Genomic DNA, 24064 nt, shown 5'->3' with positions numbered 1-24064 from the left:
CGTTTTTGGACAGATTTGTTCAAGATCATGGGGACGGACTTGAAATTCTCTATGATTTTTCATCCCCAAACGGACGAACAGACAGAAAGGGTAAATGCACTATTAGAGCTCTAACTTCGACACTATGTAAGTGCGAATCAACATGATTGGTCTAAACTCCTTGATAATGTTTAGTTCTCTTATAACATGCAAAGGAGCGAGTCCACGGGTAAGAATCCTTTTAAGTTGGTAAAAGGGCGCCAACATTGACTCCTAATACCTTAGTCGTTTCATATGAGGGAAACAACCCAACCGCTTATAAGATAATGAAGAAGTGGCATAAGTAAGCAGACTTGGCATGAACCTCATTAGATAAGGCGGCCAAGAAAATGAAGAAGTGGGCGAAAGAGAAAAGAAGACACGCTGAGTTCAAGGTTGGGGATCAAGTAATGGTGAAACTTCTACCTCAACAATTTAAAACATTTAGGAAGGTGCACAAGGGATTGATTCGGAGATATGAAGGCCCTTTCCCAATGATTGGACATGTTGGGAATGTATCTTATCGAGTTCAATTACCGCCCAAGTTAAAGATTTATCCAGTTTTCCACGTAAGTTTTCTAAAACCTTATCATGGAGACGAAGAAGACCCGAAACAAGGAGTTTCCAAATGAGTATCGATGGTAGTTGCGACTTTGTTTGATCTTGAGGTGGAAAATATCTTATTGCATCAAATAGTACGAAGAAGAGGGGTGCCGAGCTATAATGAATACTTGGTCAAGTGGCGTAACTTACCCGACAGTGAAGCAAGTTGGGAAGCTGGAGACTTATTGCGGCAGTTCCCTGACAAGATCAAGAAATATCACGAGGATGGCATGATGAGGACGTCGCGAGGTTAGGGGGGAGATGTCACAACCCATTAATCTTATGGCCTAATCCACTAAGCTTGTGACTCAATATGCCCAAAGAATGGTGTGGAACTCCATAGAAGCTCTCTATAATTTTTCCATTGATTCTTCCATGGAATGGTGTGGAACTCCATATGAAGGCCAAGAACCTCATGGAATCTCTCTATAATTTTTCCATTGATTCTTTTATAGAATGGTGTGGAACTCCACAGATATATCTAGGATCATGAAGCTTCTAGTTTTTAGATCCTAGACATTCACTTTATTCAATCATATCCATCCATTTTGTAATAGGAGTAGTATAAATAGGGGTGACCTCATTTGACACGACACACGTCAAAAATTTTTTTTAATTATATTTGTAAAGCTTTTATAATCAATATAAGTATCTTCTTCAAAACCCACGTGTTCCCTATTTTGTTCACTTTTGGTTACTTGAATCACTAGAAGGTACGAATTAGGCTAACTTAGTAGAGACTAAGTACTGCACGATAAGCTTATCGAGATAAGTCCGTGACAATAAACTCTTACCTTATTTTTGTGATGACCCGTCCTAATCTATCCGGATGAAGTCATCAACCTTTGATTCCAGAGCGATGATCGACTCCAAGTATTGTCCTTAAAATGAGCAAAATGCACAGCGGAAGGTTTCTTTCACACCTGAGAATAAACATGCTTAAAAGTGTCAACCAAAAGGTTGGTGAGTTAATTAGTTTAACATAAATAATCATTTCATAATTTTAATAGACCACAAGATTTCATATTTCCATTTCTCATAAACATACGTCCCATGCATAGAGAAAAAAATATCATTCATATGGATTGAACACCTGGTAACCGACATTCAAAATTTGTATATAAGAATATCCCCATCATTCCAGGATCCTCCTTCGAACATGATATAAATTTAGAAGTACTAAAGCATCCGGTACTTTGGATGGGGCTTGTTGGGCCCGATAGATCTATCTTTAGGGTTCGCGTCAATTAGGGTGTCTGTTCCCTAAATCTTAGATTACCAGACTTAATAAAAAGGGGCATATTCGATTTTGATAATTCAACCATATAATGTAGTTTCAATTACTTGTGTCTATTTCGTAAAACATTTATAAAACAGCGCATGTATTCTCAGTCCCAAAATATATATTGCAAAAGCATTTAAAAAGGGAGCAAATGAAACTCACGCATATAAATGTTTTAAAACAGTTAATAAAGCATTTGCATGTATTCTCAGCCCAAAAACATAAAGAGTTAAAAGGGCAAATGAAACTCACAGTACAATATTTTGTAGTAAAAATATTCATACGACGGAACTGAACAATGCAGGGTTAGCCTCGGATTCACGAACCTATATCAATTTATAAATATTAAAACATATAGTCGTAATTGAGCAATTATATATATATATATATATATATATATATATATATATATATATATATATATATATATATATATATATATATATATATATATATTGTTATTAATAATATACTTGTTTATTTAGGTAAATTTAGTATATTTAATTTATATGTTTTTACCTAATTATTATTCATCGTTAGTAATAAAACTTGTATATTAAGATTTATATATGATAAAAATATATTAATATATTAATATATTAATTGATATCTTTGATATATAGCTTAATTATTATTATTATTTTTTTATAATAAGAATATAGTGTATTGTATTTTTATATAGAAATATTTATTTATAGTAATATTGATAGTTTTAGTGCTAACAAAATGATAATTTTAGTAAGAATGATAATAATGATAATAATGATAATAATACTATGTTATATAACAATAATTATAAAACTTTTAATAATTCTTTTTAAAACATACATTAATTAAAATTTTAATCATTTCCATGATAATATTTATATCCAAAATCGCTATATTTAATATCTTATCAATATTATTACCACCAGGATATTCATAATTATAATAATTATAACCATCGCGTTTAATTTAAAAGCTAACGACGATAGTTTCTTTTAACATTAAATTTGTAATCATAATAGTATCACTAGCAATAGTTCGATAATAACAATACTACTAATAATAATATTGGTAATTATAATACTACTAATTTTCTAAATGATAATGCTAATAACAACAATGATAATATCGTAATTTGTATTAATGAAGCTAATATTACAAATCATATCACATGGTTTAATAATAACTAACATAATATTAATAACATTTAAAATAACAATAATAGTAACAATAAATAATAATAATAATGATAATAATAAAAATAAAAATAGGAAGAATTGTGTATACCCTTTAAAGCTTTGATTAAAAAGAATTGTTCTAGACCGGGCTCGAACTTGAGACCTCTCATTTCCTCATAACACCCTCAAACCATGGCTCTATCTATTGTTTTTCTGTTTTTATAGTCAGAGAGATATATATAACCCAAAATGATTTTGTCTCCAACTTCATCTCCTTCACTTGAAAACCAATCGGCCAAATTTCAAAACTAGTTTAATTATAACCAGCAAAAACTTATATTCTTCCATAGATTCATAAATAATACCTCTGTGTTTGTAAAGAACATAAAAAAAAAAAAAAAAAAAAAAGTACCTATAGTTCGCGGCTAATATAACAAAAAAAAATAAAAAATTTGATTTTGATTTAGATAAATTTTGGGATAATTGTTACAACGCGAAATAAGTTTAAAATCATTCCTAGAATCTATTTCAATCATCAATCGATCCAACAACTCTAAAACAAATTTGAATTTCATGAAAAACAAAACGTTTGACTTTTTGTTTTGAAACGTTGACTCGCAAATTCTCGATCGTTTCTTCGAATTAGCTTTTGTAAATTTGAAGAAAGTTTCAAGCAATGAATTAAAATGTTTCTGCATTTTCACTTTTCTTCAATTTGTTTCGAATCAAATTTGAAGGGTAAATGGGTTTAAGAGAAAAAAAATAATAAACATATAAGAAAAAGAAAAACGAAGTCTGTTGTTAACAATTTCTGTTTGCTTTCAATTAACAGCAACGATTTATGTATTGCAAATTCTTGAGTGCTTACAGCCATATTAATTTGATCAAGATTGGTTGTAGGGTCGACATAGTTCACGGATAGAAGAAGGACAGGAGAAAAAAAAAGAAAACAAACAAAAAATTAAAGAATCTGATTGATTTCATTACGCGTACTAATCTTTTTTTTTTTATTAACTGATAAAGACATACACTGCGCGTGATTATCTGTATCTGCAATCTATATATCCAAATTTTAAATAGCTGTCTTTTATATATTAAATCTTAATATTTAATAAATATATTAATAATTAATATATTAATAACAATAATACAATTAATAATAATAATAATAATTAATAAAACTAACTTTTTATCTGATTTAAAAAAATGCTGAAATATAAATATAATTTAATTATTAATAATATGACATAACTTGTTATTAATTATAAAAGTACTAATAAATAATAATAATAATAATAATATTGATAATAATAAAAATGATAATTTGGTAATATGATAATTTTATCAATAACAATAATGATAAAAATGATAATACTAATAATAATAATATAGCATATTATATGTATCAAATCTGTTATTAATAATAATAATGAAAGTATTAATAAATTTAATATATTAATTATATTCAAACTTGTAATCTAATATAATACCATTTATTATTTATGTAAGATTATGTTATATTATGACATTTACTGAACAGTTAAAATTTATATATTCTATATATGTATTTAATAGAAATCATATTTAGTTTCATGATAACGTATACTGAATATTTAATATTTACATAATCCTATAATAGTATGTAATTTTGTTTGCATATTAGTTACATGTAAATATGAATACATTAATAATGTTTTATATACATAACCATTATATATCCATTTACTATATTATATTATTTCGTAATAGAAATATATATTAAAAGTTTCAACACATAATATTTATATCTCTTATATATATGTATATTACAATATATATATAATGATAGTTATGTATAGAAATCATATATATATGTATATATAAACTCATTTTAAATTACACTTAGTTATTTTGTATCTTATTTTATATGTTTAATTCAAATGTTTAAATTCTATTTTATAATTTCAAATTATTATATATATATACATATATATATATATATATATATATATATATATATATATATATATATATATATATATACATATTTATTTGCAAACTATGGTTCGTGAATCGTCGGAGATGGTCAAAGTCAAATGCATTCATGGAAATAGTTCAAACATTATGAGACTCAGTTTAATAGACTTTGCTTATCGTGTCGAAATCATATAAGATTAAGTTTAAATTTGGTCGGAAATTCCCGGGTCATCACAGTACCTACCTGTTAAAGAAATTTTGTCCCGAAATTTGAGTGAGGTGGTCATGGCTAACAATAAAAATGTTTTCATGATGAATTTGAGCTGATAAATAGAGTTTCATCATTTCCGAGTAATATAGATTAAACGATTCAATTACTTGAAGCGTATGAGTGAAGCTATCGTAAAAGATTGAAATAGGAAAAGTAAAGATTCGTCTTGACTTTTGACGTTGTTTTGGTTGAATTTAGAAGATATGGTGTATCATAGCTTTTGACGTAGAGGGTTGAATTCCGGAATTCAAGGGATTTAAAGAAGATCTTCAAAATCTAAAAGATTTGGTTCTTCGACGAATAAGGAGATTAAGATCTCTATAATTAAATACGGTGATCTGCCTCAATTACTCTATCTGATATTTCCATTATAAATTAAACTTCTCCGTTCCATTATTCTCACCATTCCTGTACTTTCTTTCTTAGTTCATACATCCAAAAGATTGTGAAAATGCTTAATCCCGTTCTAATCCTTGTTCTCATTCTGACTATCGTAATGTTCGTTCTTCTTTTCTAATTTCCACCAGAAGAATCTGTTTATTTCTACTATGCTCTAGTGATTATTGTATTTATAATCCTCCCGTGTCTTTATATTGCTATACGCACTGATATTCACGGTTTGTAATTTATGTGTTGTTATTGGGCTTTATATCTTCCCTGATTTTTCGAAGTCCCTGCTTCTATCTTCTATAATCATTGTCATCCCCAGTTAATACTTCCCCCCTATTTGCTGCGATTTATACTCCAATTTCTACTTCGGAGCTTTGTCCCTTCGTTTCTTCTTCTTCTTGCGATTGGTCATCTCTTGTAATGGTCCAGAATTTGCAGATATAAGTTTCAGAATGAACATTGTCAATGTCCTGAGAAAGAAACGGTAATAGCACAAGTTGACTTGTCAAATTACCAGAATCGCTGAGAATAGAACTATCAAGAATATATTTTCTTGATATGTTCAGAAGTTAATCAGAATGAAAGAGTTATGTAACATGACACATGATGATGTTATAATCTGTGAATCATCATGTTCCATTTAGAAACTCAGCATGTCTTACTGTAATATAATCACGTTGATCAAATGTCATTATATTATACTAACTCATGCATCAGTTCCCAACATTACTTCAATAACATTCATATTTTTAAGCTCGAAAGTTTACAGAATATAGAAACTAATAGTTTTTATATGATGTAACACTGATAGCACGAAGAGATTATTGATTTCAAATAAGAATAGTTATGAAAATATCTTTAGAAATATGAAGGATATTTGTAATGAAAGATACGATAATATCTTTGAATATTTAAGATCAGAGGGTAATGGAAACTATTGTCCGTAAGGGTTTAGAGTAAGGAGCAAGATATTCGCTAAAGACTTCCGCAGGCATTGAATCATTTGAATTCTTTGAAGTCAAACTTATTCTTTGTGATTTGTCCCCGGCTTCCTTCATAGTTTAGCATAATCTGCTTTTCGGTACTAAATTTTCTATTGAATGTTTCCAATATAATGATACACATGAAGCACAAAGAGGTATATAATTTCGGACGAGAATATTTATGAAAATATCCTCAGAAATATCGAAGATATTGATGATGATATTTTGGAATTTCTAATTTCGATGGTTGATGGAGAAAGATTTTCCGCAAGATTTTAACATGACTTCAGAGCAAGATATTCTCTAAAGATTTCAACGGATCCAGAATTACCTGAATCCTTTGAATATAGGGTTTGGTCCTTGTATTTGTCCTTGGTCTCCTTCATGGGTAGCTCAATCTGTTTTTCAATACCCAATTTTCTATCGAGCGTCCCTAACACTCCTTTCTTTATCATTAAACTTTTGGCCATTTAGACCATCTACCATTTTTATGTTTCCTCTGCATTTAATGCTATGATATCTAAATCATCGGTTATTAATCCGAGGTGGTTTCAGGAGAATTGTGTTTTTAGATGATTAAACGCATGATGGTAATATGGTGGAATATGAAAGGTTCCCTGGTAACAATAAAAGAGCATGAGTATATATCAACGTTATAATAAGGTTGTTTTGTACGAAAAGTCGAAGTTGTCTTGCTGGAGCTGTGACAAAACTGGCTATCTCGAACAGCAGATGCAAAGTTATTTTCGGTAATAATAACGCTAAAGAAATTAGCACAGCTACGTGTTATACGTTTACTCAGGTTCCGAGTGTTTTCAGGTGCATAACTATATACATCAATCTTTTCTCCCGTAAATGAAGTGCGGTTGGTTCATCCTCTCGATTGAGGTGTTTTCAAGAATCATGAAAGGTTTGAATGCAGAATGTAATTGTGAAGATACAAATGATGTTTAAGACGAAATCAAGTGGCAACTTGAAGAATTGTTTAGTTTCATATGTTATAATCAATATTTTAATTCATTTTAATTGTCCAATGTTATTAGTCCACATTCGATAGTCCACAGTTGACAGTCCAATAATTCATATATAGTTTAATATATAATATTCGAATTAATTAATACGTGTCGTGACCCGTATACATCTCAGACTCGATCACAACTCAAACTATATATATTTTTGTAGAATCAACCTCAACCCTGTATAGAGAACTCGATCATTACTGCATATAGAGTGTCTATGGTGATTCCAAATAATATATATAGATGCGTCGATATGATATGTCAAAACCTTGTATACGTGTCCCGATATTTAAAGTGCGTAAAATAAATAACAGAAAATTAAATAACGATAAATAAAGTGCATAAAGTAAATAACAGAAATTTAATGACGATAAATAAAATTGCGATAATGTAAATTGCGATAAATAAAATGTAATCAGTTAGCTAGGAACAGTTAGCTAGGATTTTGTTAGCGTGGATTCTTAACAAAATTTCTCATAGTTAATTTGTTTGTTTCTAACAAATTTTATTTTGTCCAATGTTTTCTTCATTATGCCACTTGTCGGATTCTGATAGGTCAAAATCCAAATATGAAATTGAATGAAAATGGTTATTCTGTGATGAACGAATTCGTATAGCTGTGGTTGCAAGTAGGATAGTAAATGACTGTTGAATCAGATTCGAAGAATGTACAGTGTAACTTATTAATGCGAAATCTAAATATTCCTCGGGTATTACCTACCCATTAAAATATTTTCACCATTAACAGTTTGTACAATAAAAATTTTAATTACAATCTTTATGAAAACATATATACATATATATTTTCTTCAGGCGTAATTATGGATTTATTGAGTCAATGTGATATTAAACTTATCAGATTTACGGCTAGAACTAGAGTACATAATCTCTAAAATATTAGAGATTACATAATCACCATGAAGGACAAAGATAGTTTATGTAGAACGATTTGTAAAACGATTCGTAGAACGATGATTATGCTTGAAGTATAGATTGCGAGGTTGAGACGTGTGATGATGTTGCTGTTGTTGGTACTCCTTGGTATCCATGGTGTGTATGACGTTGATGTTCAAGGTATAGATTAAGATGTTGAGGTGTGGGATGCGGATGTTGATGTTGGTGGTGGTGATGGTACTGTTGACATTGGTGGTGGTACTGGTTATGCTGCTGGTGCTGCTGCTGGTGTTTGTAACCTTCGCACCATATTCTCTAAAGCCACTACCTGAGCGCGAAGCTCATTGACTTCTTCTATCACACCGGGGTGATTGTCGGTTCGGACAAGCAGATAAATGAAATCTAGAATTTGATGTAGTATGTAGTCGTGACGAGACACCCTGGAAATGAGAGAGAAAATGGTGTTTCCGATAGGTTCGCCGGTAAGTGCTTCAAGTTCTTCGCCAAGAGAGCAATGTGGCGGATGGAAAGGATTACCTTCTTCTTGTCTCCAATGATTGAGGAGGCTACGAACCCATCCCCAATTCATCCAGAATAGATGATGACTAATTGGTTGATCCATTCCGGTCACACTGCTTTCGGAGCTTGAGTGGGATTCCATTTCGGAATCCGAGTGACTTGAACTAATGACGAATTCCATTTCGTATGATTGAATAAAGAATTTTTTTAGATATGAATTGATTTTCTGACTAACGGATGGTATTCTTAATTACATAGAATATCCTATATATAGAACAAAAGGTTTCGTAGATTACGGAGGAATTTACGGGATACGCCAGGTAAGGTTTTACAGTAACAGATACGCTAAGATACGAATCTTGTTTATACACTATTCATGCAATCAATGCAGCAAGACGTGTCTAGACTAAGAATGATAAGCAGATAATTTTTGACACAAAATGATAAGCAAAACTTTTTGACAAGCAGATAATTTTCGACACAAAATGATAAGCAAAACTTTTTGACATGCAGACCAGGTCGAAGTCCAGACTCACTAATTCATCCTAACGACTACTAGTTAGACACACTAACGCAAGACCTGGTTCGCTACGACCACCGCTCTGATACCAACTGTGATGACCCGTCCTAATCCATCCGAACGAAGTCATCAACCTTTGATTCCAGAGCGATGACCGACTCCAAATATTGTCCTTAATATGAGCAAAATGCACAGCGGAAGGTTTCTTTCACACCTGAGAACAAACATGCTTAAAAGTGTCAACCAAAAGGTTGGTGAGTTCATTAGTTTAACATAAATAATCATTTCATAATTTTAATAGACCACAAGATTTCATATTTCCATTTCTCATAAACATACGTCCCATGCATAGAGACAAAAATATCATTCATATGGATTGAACACCTGGTAACCGACATTCACAATTTGTATATAAGAATATCCCCATCATTCCGGGATCCTCCTTCGGACATGATATAAATTTCGAAGTACTAAAGCATCCGGTACTTTGGATGGGGCTTGTTGGGCCCGATAGATCTATCTTTAGGGTTCGCGTCAATTAGGGTGTCTGTTCCCTAATTCTTAGATTACCAGACTTAATAAAAAGGGGCATATTCGATTTCGATAATTCAACCATATAATGTAGTTTCGATTACTTGTGTCTATTTCGTAAAACATTTATAAAACAGCGCATGTATTCTCAGTCCCAAAATATATATTGCAAAAGCATTTAAAAAGGGAGCAAATAAAACTCACGCATATAAATGTTTTAAAACAGTTAATAAAGCATTTGCATGTATTCTCAGCCCAAAAACATAAAGAGTAAAAAGGGCAAATGAAACTCACAGCACAATATTTTGTAGTAAAAATATTCATACGACGGAACTGAACAATGCAGGGTTGGCCTCGGATTCACGAACCTATATCAATTTATATATATTAAAACATATAGTCGTAATTGAGCAATTATATATATATATATATATATATATATATATATATATATATATATATATATATATATATATATATATATATTGTTATTAATAATATACTTGTTTATTTAGGTAAATTTAGTATATTTAATTTATATGTTTTTACCTAATTATGATTCATCGTTAGCAATAAAACTTGTATATTAAGATTTATATATGATAAAAATATATTAATATATTAATTGATATCTTTGATATATAGCTTAATTATTATTAATTTTTTTTTTATAATAAGAATATAGTGTATTGTATTTTTATATAGAAATATTTATTTATAGTAATATTGATAGTTTTAGCCCTAACAAAATGATAATTTTAGTAAGAATGATAATAATGATAATGATATTATGTTATATAACAATAATTATAAAACTTTTAATAATTCTTTTTAAAACATACATTAATTAAAATTTTAATCATTTCCATGATAATATTTATATCCAAAATCGCTATATTTAATATCTTATCAATATTATTACCACCAGGATATTCATAATTATAATAATTATAACCATCGCGTTTAATTTAAAAGCTAATGACGTTAGTTTCTTTTAACATTAAATTTGTAATCATAATAGTATCACTAGCAATAGTTCGATAATAACAATACTACTAATAATAATATTGGTAATTATAATACTACTAATTTTCTAAATGATAATGCTAATAACAACAATGATAATATCGTAATTTGTATTAATGAAGCTAATATTACAAATCATATCACATGGTTTAATAATAACTAACATAATATTAATAACATTTAAAATAACAATAATAGTAACAATAAATAATAATAATAATGATAATAATAAAAATAAAAATAGGAAGAATTGTGTATACCCTTTAAAGCTTTGATTAAAAAGAATTGTTCTAGACCGGGCTCGAACCCGAGACCTCTCATTTCCTCATAACACCCTCAAACCATGGCTCTATCTATTGTTTTTCTGTTTTTATAGTCAGAGAGATATATATAACCCGAAATTATTTTGTCTCCAACTTCATCTCCTTCACTTGAAAACCAATCGGCCAAATTTCAAAACTAGTTTAATTATAACCAGCAAAAACTTATATTCTTCCATAGATTCATAAATAATACCTCTGTGTTTGTAAAGAACAAGAAAAAAAAAAAGAAGGTACCTACAGTTCGCGGCTAATATAACAAAAAAAAATAAAAAATTTGATTTTGATTTAGAGAAATTTTGGGATAATTGTTACAACACGAAATAAGTTTAAAATCATTCCTAGAATCTATTTCAATCATCAATCGATCCAATAACTCTAAAACAAATTCGAATTTCATGAAAAACAAAACGTTTGACTTTTTGTTTTGAAACTTTGACTCGCAAATTCTCGATCGTTTCTTCGAATTAGCTTTTGTAAATTTGAAGAAAGTTTCAAGCAATGAATTAAAATGTTTCTGCATTTTCACTTTTCTTCAATTTGTTTCGAATCAAATTTGAAGGTTAAATGGGTTTAAGAGAAAAAAATAATAAACATATAAGAAAAAGAAAAACGAAGTCTGTTGTTAACAATTTCTGTTTGCTTTCAATTAACAGCAACGATTTATGTATTGCAAATTCTTGAGTGCTTACAGCCATATTAATTTGATCAAGATTGGTTGTAGGGTCGACATAGTTCACGGATAGAAGAAGGACAGGAGAAAAAAAAAAAGAAAACAAACAAAAAATTAAAGAATCTGATTGATTTCATTACGCGTACTAATCTTTTTTTTTATTAACTGATAAAGACATACACTGCGCGTGATTATCTGTATCTGCAATCTATATATCCAAATTTTAAATAGCTGTCTTTTATATATTAAATCTTAATATTTAATAAATATATTAATAATTAATATATTAATAACAATAATACAATTAATAATAATAATAATAATAATAATTAATAAAACTGACTTTTTATCTGATTTAAAAAAATGCTGAAATATAAATATAATTTAATTATTAATAATATGACATAACTTGTTATTAATTATAAAAGTACTAATAAATAATAATAATAATAATATTGATAATAATAAAAATGATAATTTGGTAATATGATAATTTTATCAATAACAATAATGATAAAAATGATAATACTAATAATAATAATATAGCATATTATATGTATCAAATCTGTTATTAATAATAATAATGAAAGTATTAATAAATTTAATATATTAATTATATTCAAACTTGTAATCTAATATAATACCATTTATTATTTATGTAAGATTATGTTATATTATGACATTTACTGAACAGTTAAAATTTATATATTCTATATATGTATTTAATAGAAATCATATTTTGTTTCATGATAACGTATACTGAATATTTAATATTTACATAATCCTATAATAGTATGTAATTTTGTTTGCATATTAGTTACATGTAAATATGAATACATTAATAATATTTTATATACATAACCATTATATATCCATTTACTATATTATATTATTTCGTAATAGAAATATATATTAAAAGTTTCAACACATAATATTTATATATCTTATATATATATGTATATTACATTATATATATAATGATAGTTATGTATAGAAATCATATATATATGTATATATAAACTCATTTTAAATTACACTTAGTTATTTTGTATCTTATTTTATATGTTTAATTCAAATGTTTAAATTCTATTTTATAATTTCAAATTATTATATATATATACATATATATATATATATATATATATATATATATATATATATATATATATATATATATATATATATACATATTTATTTGCAAACTATGGTTCGTGAATCGTCGGAGATGGTCAAAGTCAAATGCATTCATGGAAATAGTTCAAACATTATGAGACTCAGTTTAATAGACTTTGCTTATCGTGTCGAAATCATATAAGATTAAGCTTAAATTTGGTCGGAAATTCCCGGGTCATCACAATTTTCATAAACTAATCAAAAAATAGTTTACTTTTACATAGCTTTTTTTCCCCCCTAAACTCTTAACTCACCCCAACAATCAGTCAAAAGTAAGACTTACCCGATCCACTTTCATGATCACAAGCAACAAACCCAACCTTTTCTTTCTTAATTGTATGTACAATTCGTATGTATAGTTTTCGTTGCTGTATTCGTTTATAGATAGCTTTAGTTTTGATGTTATTTTCTAGGCGCGAGCTTCTCTGTTTCCCTTGTCCTTTTGTATTCTCTGTTGAGGACGTTTTCTTTTGGAAAACGACCTCGATTCTATATGAGTATTCATTATTTTCGCCGAAAAAAAGTTGTCTTTGTTTTGCTGGTCACCAAATCACACTCATATCCTATTTCTTCCCCCAAATCTCACACAATTCAACATCTATAGCACTAAACTAGGGTTTCTTCTATTACCCCAATTTAGCAAATTAACAAACTCTCTCTGAAATCATGAGAACGCATCATCAATGCTTACTTAATACGAACATTGCAATTACACCTGTAAGTCATTAAAATTTTGATTTTTAACTAACTGGTATTGTAAATTTGATTAATTTATGTGTTTAGTTTGATTTGGGTGTAGTTACACAACAAGAGATAGTGTCATTGTACCAAAGGTTTTGTCAATTGGATCGTAATAGTGGCGGATTCATATCTGCTGATGAATTCCTTTCTGTTCCGGAATTTGCTGTTAATTCGTTTTCTCAGGTTTATTGAAGTTGATATTTGTTAACATTGTACTATTTGATTGCTGGGTTTTATGTTAGAGATTGTAATCTTTTTTTTAAACTTGTTATAAGCATGTGAGTTTACTGTGTTTGGGATTATTTATTTGGGGGTGTTTGGGTTAGCATTATCTATGGGGTTACGGTTAATCTAAATTTCAACTATCAGCTAATAGATTATGAACTTACCAACCTGAGTTATCTCTGAAACGATTCGCTCATCATGGATTCATGGTGAGATTAGGGTAATATTTTTAAGCAAATGCCCATCTAGGTTTGCTATTGGCTGGGTGAGTTGTGTAATTCAAAAATGGGGAAAATTATCCGACCTTACAATTGAATATAGAAAGAGAAGACCAGACTTTAATTTCAGAATGGAGGAACGTACTGGGAAGGTATCACAACCGTAAAGGAACACCTTGTCCACATATTTGGTGATTTCTCAACACCTCTAAGGGATATCCCACACATTACGAATGGCTACGCTGTGTTGGCGCCGAACGTCTCCGAGGTAGTTACGTTAGATATATTTTTCATTTATAATTGATAGATTACAGATGTTATAAAATGGGAGTTTATTGGGTTTTATATTGATTGATAACAATTCAAAATTATAATTATGCCAAGTAACTCCTACTTTCTAACATTTGTAATCTATTCATTATAAAAGAAAATTTTATTTAACGTAACTACCTCGGAGACGTTCAACGCCAACACACAACGCAGTCACTCATAGTATCTGCAGTGGGATATCTTTTGGAGGTGTTGAGAAGTCACCAAAGATGTGGATAGGGTATTCCTTTACGATTCTGATATCTTCCATAGTCCGTTCCTCCAGTCTGAAATTGAAGTATATATATATATATATATATATATATATATATATATATATATATATATATATATATATATATATATATATATATATATCACTAGCTTCAATTTCATATGTAGGTTGCTTGAGAAAACTCCATAAACTTGATTAGTGATTTTGGTGAATTCGGGTTAGGGTTTGATAAGCTTGAAATGAATATTTGATGCATTGAATGCCATGAACTATTGTTAGTAAGTAGTTAGTTGTATTGTATGCTCGATTACCTACAAAACGGCTTGTAGTTGATCTAAATTTGGGGTGTTTGGTTTAGCATCATTTATGGGATTTCAATTCTAATTGAAGCTTATAAGTTAACTTCCAAATAAAGTGTATAAAAAATTACTTTATAGGACTTTTTATATTCCAGTGCGTCGAACCCACAACATAAGCCAGGGAAAACACCCAATTTGGGTTTTTTTATACATCAGATAAAGGTACTATTAAACACTCCATCTTCTTTGTTTAGCATAAGATAAATTATTTCAAGCTGATGATTATTTGCGTTTGGGTATAAGCAGAAGCTGTTTGAATGTAAACCTGTTCCAAATCGTTGTTTCTTATGTTGTCAAGTAAAAACTTAGCTTATTTTCAATTTGGGTTGTAACTGTGGTTAAAATGGTATTAATTCATCATGGACTATTGGATTCACGCATTTCTTCTGTTCAGAGATTATTCAGGATGATTGATGGGTTGAATTTTAAGGAGTTTCTGGCATTTTTGTCTGCATTTAGTTCTCAAGATACCTTACAACACAAAGTTAATGTAATTACTACTCCATATCTTTTTGTTTTATGTGAAAGTTTAAGGTGTGCACACTATATTCATTGTCTTTTTACTTGTTATTAAAATCATAAAATGATTTTATTTTTTTGCTATATATAAAGTTTCCGATTCGATGGAAATGGCAAGGTTGCTTTTTCTGATTTGTTAGATGTCTTACGGGACTTGACTGGACAATTCATTTTTGAACAACAAAGGGAGATGAGTTCATATTTTATAACCAATAAAGGTACTGATGTGCGTAGAGGTGTATACAAAATAGTTATATATTTATTGCGAAACACTATTATATACGATACAATTTTACACAAGTTATTTATTTATTTATAGAGTGGATATACCTAAACCTTGCTAGAACACTTATAGACAGTGTACCTAATCGTACAGTAGTGTAGTTTTTAGTAAGTCTGGTTCGTCCACAGGGAACTAGCCAAGTTTAACGCTATATTTTTAAAACTAAATTTGTATATATATATATATATATATAAAAGGGGGTTTTTACCGTTTAATGACCGGTTTGTCGATTTTATATCTTAAGTCGCAGTTAAAACCTAATGTAAAATATTAAAAATAAATATAACTTAATTTAAAGCGTAAAGTAAATAACGATAATTAAAGTGCGATAATTAAAAGTGCGATAAATAAATTGACGATAAATAAAATTGCGATAATTAAAAGTACGATAAATAAAATGACAGTAAATAAAAGTGCGGTGAAATATGAAATAAAGGAATTATGCTTATTTAAACTTCCATAATCATGATGTTTGACGTGTTAATTTTAGTTTATTACCATGGGTTAATTGTCCTTTGTCCTGGATTATTCGATATGTCCATCTGGTTTTTGTCCATAACAGTCCATCAGTCATAAATATAAAGTGCGAGTGTCCTCGTCAAATTATCCTTATACCCGAAGTCAAATATTCCAACTAATTGGGGACTTAAACTATAATTACACCAATTTTCCTTGTATGTAATTCACCCCTGTTTTAATAAGTCCATTGACTATTAATCCATTCCCGTGTCCGGTTAAATGAACGATTATTAGTACTTATAAATATCCCGACAATCGTGTCCGATCGAGTGTATGTGGTTATTTATAGGTACGTCTAATTGTAATTTTTATATTAAATTAACGAACTATCATTCAATTAAACAAATATAAAGATCATTAATAGCCCATAGTCTAATTTCCACAAGTGTCGTTCTTTTGTCCAAACCCCAATTATGGTCCAAAGCCCAATTAACCCGTCTTTAATATTTTAGTCCAATATCACCATTACTTCAATTTAAATAAGCATAATAATAACTTAGCTACGAGACATTAATTTAGAAAGGTTGAACATAACTTACAATGATTAATAATAGCGTAGCGTTACACGGACAGAATTTCGACTTACACACTTACAACATTCGCTAACATACCCTTATTATTATTAAATTAAAATTAAAATTATAATATATATATATATATATATATATATATATATATATATATATATATATATATATATATATATATATATATATATATATATATATATATTACGTGAGAGATAGAGAGGATAGAAAAAGATGTAAAACATTCGACCAAAAACTGCGAAATTTATAGTTGTGGCCAGCCTTTTAGGCTCATGCGATCGCATGAAATATGGGCATCCTGGCCATGCGATCGCATAGCCAGCTGGATCAGCTCACATGTTCTTGTTTTCTAGTTTGCCGACGTTTTTAATATATAATATAATATATATAATTTTAAGAATTAATTATATATTATATTATATTCATGTGCATAGTTGACTTGTAATTTTTAGTCTGTTGCGTCAAGCGTTGAGAGTTGACTTTGGTCCCGGTTCCGGATTTTCGAACGTACTTTCGTACTATTTAATATCTTATACTTTGCGTTTTGCGGCTCGTACTCTTGTAACTTTTAGACGTTTCTCATCAATAATTTGAACCACTTTGATTGTACTTTGTACTTTTGAGCTTTTTGGTCGTTTGCGTCTTCAATTCGTCGAATCTGTCTTTTGTCTTCACCTTTTATTATTTAAACGAATATCACTTGTAAATAGAATAATTGCAACTAAAAGCTTGTCTTTCTTGAGGGATAATGCTATGAAATATATGTTCGTTTTTAGCATTATCAAATATTTCCACACTTAAGCGTTGCTTGTCCTCAAGCAATATGGTCTTGAAATAAAAATACAAGAATCACTTCTTTATTCTTCACACTTTGTACATCAGTGATTTTGATTTGGCGGTATAAACAATGATAGTAACGATGTGGTTTACAGTCCCACATGACTATGAAAATTTAGATCCTTTAAGGAAATTGGATCTTTATGAAAACATTTGATCTTTCAAAAATAAAATCTAGCTTTTACCCTAGATAAGTTTTCCGAAATAACCCTTCACCGGTGTTTGCAAATTGTTTTTGTGGGTTTGGTGGGTTTCAGATTTGAAAATTTTAGCTTAAAACTTGTGGTTTTGTGTCACCCACTTGCTAACCTTGTATTAGGAAAGCAACACGTCCAGTATACTTGTTCCGTATATTACCTTTCGGTAAACTACCGTCCGGTTGTAAAGGAAAGCGTTGAACAAGCAACTGTTAAGGTAATGTCCCGTGACATGATTTTGATTATTGTCTATAACGTGTCGGATGCAATTACTATCCTTTGTAGGAACAATAGTAAAGATCACCCTATAGTTTTTTGGTCTGGCACAAGGTCCTGTCTTTGACCATGCTATGCAACCACCGTTCTTACGGTTGACACCCGATTTAGTTCAGGTGACATATTGAATTCCAGGTGAATTCCTAGGATTTTATGTTTAATGGTAATGAACGCATTAAAAATGGGTTTTTCAGAAAACAAATCGGTTTGTAATTTTGATCAAAATATTTTCTCGTTCAAGCTCGAGTTTAGATATCATCAAATTCCATGAGTTTGTAATTCTCAATCTTTAAAAGTCAATCTCAAGGATTGAGTAATATCAATCTTAAAAGCTGATTTTTGATCTTTAAGGAGATTATCCTTTCTGGGGATCTGATTCATTAGTCTTATAAGCTAATTTGCACGGTGCCCCCATTGTACGAGACAGATCCTCCCATAGTTAGGATAAGTCTGACCACTTGGCGACCCTGTTTGATGCTGAGGTCCGTGGATTTTCAGCTGATTTTCGAGAAAACTTTTCAAGGTTTTTCGTAGACTCTACAACTGGTCTGGACGACAACTTCCTGACCTAAATCAAGAAGCGCGTTTCTTTTTCTTTCAGAAGACTTTACTTCCTTTTAAATTTCATTTATATTACAATAAACTGGGTAAAACTTATTAAAATTGTCCAAAACAAAAGTATCTTCAATTATTTGTACAAAAATATGTGATATATGTTCTAAATAACTTGGTAAATTTTTCTTACACTTGGCTTTTATTTTCCTTTCTTTGCCTTTTTATTGTCCTCTATTCCATTTTAAATGAATTCTAACATTTTAGGTTGTTTCTCAATTTATGTCCTTTCCGAGGTAACAATAATTTCGGTGTTTAACACCTAGTTTTATCGTTCATAAATATGTATAAACATGATTTTGAATTCATTTATTTGAAAATTTTGAAAATTTTTACTAGAATTGGGTAGTCAATATATAAGACTAGGGCTGTTCTTTATTATCAGAGAGCACTAGATTCTAATACAACTACTGCATTACTAGTATTTTTAATGGTAACTGAAATGTCCCGTTCATATTGATTATAAACGTTCCATATTAATTGATTTCGTCGCGAGGTTTTGACCTCTATATGAGACGTTTTTCAAAGACTGCATTCATTTTTAAAACAACCATAACCTTTATTTTATCGATAAAGGTTTAAAAAACATTACGTAGATTATCAAGTAATGATAATCTAAAATATACCGTTTACACAAGACCATTACATAATGGTTTACAATAAGAATATATTACATCAAAAATAAGTTTCTTGAATGCAGTTTTTACATAATATCATTCAAGCATGGACTCCAAATCTTGTCCTTATTTTATTATGCAACAGCGGAAGCTCTTAATAATCACCTGAGAATAGACATGCTTAAAACGTTAAAAAAAATGTTGGTGAGTTATAGGTTTAACCTATATATTATCAAATCATAATAATAGACCAAAAGATTTTATATTTCAATATACATCCCATACATAGAGATAAAATTCATTCATATGGTGAACACCTGGTAACCGACATTAACAAGATGCATATAAGAATATCCTCTATCATTCCGGAAAATCCTTCGGACATGATATAAACGAATTCGAAGTACTAAAGCATCCGGTACTTTGGATGGGGTTCGTTAAGCCCAATAGATCTATCTTTAGGATTCGCGTCAATTAGTAGATCGGTTTACTAATTCTTAGGCTACCAAGCAAAAGGGGCATATTCGGCTTCGATCATTCACCCATATAATGTAGTTTCATTTACTTATGTCTATTTCATAAAACATTTATAAAACTGCATGTATTCTCATACCAAAATATTATATTTTAAAAGTGGGACTATAACTCACTTTCACAGATTTTTACTTCGTCGGGAAGTAAGACTTGGCCACTGTTCGATTCACGAACCTATAACAAATATGTACATATATATCAAAGTATGTTCAAAATATATTTACAACATTTTTAATACGTTTTAATGTTTTAAGTTTATTAAGTCAGCTGTCCTCGTTAGTAACCTACAACTAGTTGTCCACAATTAGATGTACAGAAATAAATCGATATATTATCTTGAATTAATCCACGACCCAGTGTATACACGTCTCAGGGTAGATCATAACTCAAAGCATATATATTTTTGGAATCAACCTCAACCCTGTATAGCTAACTCCAACATTACTGCATATAGAGTGTCTATGGTTGTTCCAAATAATATATATACATGGGTCGATATGATATGTCAAAACATTTGCATACGTGTCTATGGTATCCCAAGATTACATAATATATTAGAATACATGTATAATACAATATAAGTTAGCTAGGATATGATTTGTATAGAATTGTTACAATATTTCCAGTAGCTAAAACAATCAAAAAATATCCAATCTTGTTTTACCCATAACTTCTTCGTTTTAAATCCGATTTGAGTGAATCAAATTGCTATGGTTTCATATTGAACTCTATTTTATGAATCTAAACATAAAAAGTATAGGTTTATGGTCGGAAATATAAGTTACAAGTTGTTTTTGTAAAGGTAGTCATTTCAGTCGAAAGAACGACGTCTAGATGACTATTTTGGAAAACATACTTCCACTTTGAGTTTAACCATGATTTTTAAATACAGTGTCATGTTCATAAGAAAAATCATTTTCCCATAAGAACAACTTTTAAATCAAAGTTTATCATAGTTTTTAATTAACTAACCCAAAACAGCCCGCGGTGTTACTACGACGGCGTATATCCGGTTTTACGGTGTTTTTCGTGTTTTCCGGTTTTAAATCATTAAGTTAGAATATCATATAGATATAGAACATGTGTTTAGTTGATTTTAAAAGTCAAGTTAGAAGGATTAACTTTTGTTTGCGAACAAGTTTAGAATTAACTAAACTATGTTCTAGTGATTACATGTTCAAATCTTCGAATAAGATAGTTTTATATGTATGAATCGAATGATGTTATGAGCATCATTACTACCTTAATTTTAGTAGTTAAACCTACTGGAAATGAGAAAAATAGATCTAGCTTCAAAGGATCCTTGGATGGCTTGAAAGTTCTTGAAGCAGAATCATGACATGAAAACAAGTTCAAGTAAGATTTCCACTCGAAATAAGATTGTTATAGTTATAGAAATTGAATCAAAGTTTGAATATGAGTATTACCTTGTATTAGAAAGATATATTACTGTAAATAAGAAAGATTTCTTGAGGTTGGATGATCACTCTACAAGATTGGAAGTAAGCTAGCAAACTTGGAAGTATTCTTTATTTTATGAAACTAGAACTTATAGAATTTATGAAGAACACTTAGAACTTGAAGATAGAACTTGAGAGAGATCAATTAGATGAAGAAAATTGAAGAATGAAAGTGTTTGTAGGTGTTTTTGGTCGTTGGTATATGGATTAGATATAAAGGATATGTAATTTTGTTTTCATGTAAATAAGTCATGAATGATTACTAATATTTTTGTAATTTTACGAGATATTTCATGCTAGTTGCCAAATGATGGTTTTCCCACATGTATTAGGTGACTCATATGGGCTGCTAAGATCTGATCATTGGAATGTATATACCAATAGTACATACATCTAAAAGTTGTGTATTGTACGAGTACGAATACGGGTGCATACGAGTAGAATTGTTGATGAAACTGAACGAGGATGTAATTGTAAGATTTTTGTTAAGTAGAAGTATTTTGATAAGTGTCTTGAAGTCTTTCAAAAGTGTATGAATACATATTAAAACACTACATGTATATACATTTTAACTGAGTCGTTAAGTCATCGTAGTCGTTACATGTAAATGTTGTTTTGAAACCTTTAGGTTAACGATCTTGTTAAATGTTGTTAACCTATTGCTTATTATATCTAAAGAGATGTTAAATTATTACATTATCATGATATTATGATATATTAATATATCTTAGTATGATATATATACAGTTAAATGTTGTTACAACGATAATCGTTACATATATGTCTCGTTTCGAAATTCTTAAGTTAGTAGTCTTGTTTTACATATGTAGTTCATTGTTAATATACATAATGACATGTTTACTTATCATTTATCATGATTAAACATAGTGTAACAATATCTTATTATGATTCATATGTAATTAGTAAGACGTTGTTATAACGATAATCGTTATATATATCGTTTCGAGTTTCTTAATTCAATAAACACAATTTTATGTATATAACTCATTGTTAAAATACCTAATGAGATACTTAATTATCATAATATCATGTTAACTATATATATAATCATATATATGTCATCATATAGTTTTTACAAGTTTTAACGTTCGTGAATCACCGGTCAACTTGGGTGGTCAATTGTCTATATGAAACCTATTTCAATTAATCAAGTCTTGACAAGTTTGATTGCTTAACATGTTGGAAACACTTAATCATGTAAATAACAATTTAATTTAATATATATAAACATGAAAAAGTTCGGGTCACTATAGTACCTACCCGTTAAATAAATTTCGTCCCGAAATTTTAAGCAGTTGGAGGTGTTGACGTATCTTCTGGAAATAAGTGCGGGTATTTCTTCTTCATCTGATCTTCTTGTTCCCAGGTGAACTCGGGTCCTCTATGAGCATTCCATCGAACCTTAACAATTGGTATCTTATTTTGTTTAAGTCTTTTAACCTCACGATCCATTATTTCGACGGGTTCTTCGATGAATTGAAGTTTTTCGTTGATTTGGATTTTGTCTAACGGAATAGTGAGATCTTCTTTAGTAAAACATTTCTTCAAATACGTGGAAAGTGTTATGTACAGCCGCAAGTTGTTGAGGTAACTTAAGTCGGTAAGCTACTGGTCCGACACGATCAATAATCTTGAATGGTCCAATATACCTTGGATTTAATTTCCCTCGTTTACCAAATCGAACAACGCCTTTCCAAGGTGCAACCTTAAGCATGACCATCTCTCCAATTTCAAATTCTATATCTTTTCTTTTAATGTCAGCGTAGCTCTTTTGTCGACTTTGGGCGGTTTTCAACCTTTGTTGAATTTGGATGATCTTCTTGGTAGTTTTGTATTATCTCCGGACCCGTAATCTGTCTATCCCCAACTTCACTCCAACAAATTGGAGACCTGCACTTTCTACCATAAAGTGCTTCAAATGGCGACATCTCAATGATTGAATGGTAGCTGTTGTTGTAGGAAAATTCTACTAACGGAAGGTGTCGATCCCAACTGTTTTCGAAATCAATAACACATGCTCGTAGCATGTCTTCAAGCATTTGTATCATCCTTTCGCTCTGCCCATCAATTTGTGGATGATAGGCAGTACTCATGTCTAGACGAGTTCCTAATGCTTGCTGTAATGTCTTCCAGAATCTTGAAATAAACCTGCCATCCCTAGCAGAGATAATAGAGATTGGTATTCCATGTCTGGAGATGACTTCCTTCAAATA

At 29.8% G+C, this 24064-nt stretch overlaps 1 protein-coding gene across 1 annotated transcript in view; it reads left to right on the top strand.

The window, feature by feature from the left end:
* The first annotated feature begins 656 nt into the window (after positions 1-656).
* The window catches only part of LOC139853657 (uncharacterized), a 62874-nt gene continuing 39466 nt past the window's right edge, over positions 657-24064 (top strand). Inside the window, exons 1-6 of the mRNA XM_071843034.1 lie at positions 657-870; positions 14035-14058; positions 14141-14265; positions 15823-15918; positions 15957-15964; positions 16041-16138. Of these exons, the coding sequence (XP_071699135.1) occupies positions 657-870; positions 14035-14058; positions 14141-14265; positions 15823-15918; positions 15957-15964; positions 16041-16138 (565 nt within the window). The remainder of the gene's footprint in view (positions 871-14034; positions 14059-14140; positions 14266-15822; positions 15919-15956; positions 15965-16040; positions 16139-24064) is intronic.

This window comes from Rutidosis leptorrhynchoides, chromosome 6, assembly GCF_046630445.1.
Source record: "Rutidosis leptorrhynchoides isolate AG116_Rl617_1_P2 chromosome 6, CSIRO_AGI_Rlap_v1, whole genome shotgun sequence".
Classification (NCBI taxonomy): Eukaryota; Viridiplantae; Streptophyta; class Magnoliopsida; order Asterales; family Asteraceae; genus Rutidosis; species Rutidosis leptorrhynchoides.
Note: the sequence above shows the minus strand (reverse complement) of the source record. Positions and strands in the feature narration are given on the sequence as shown.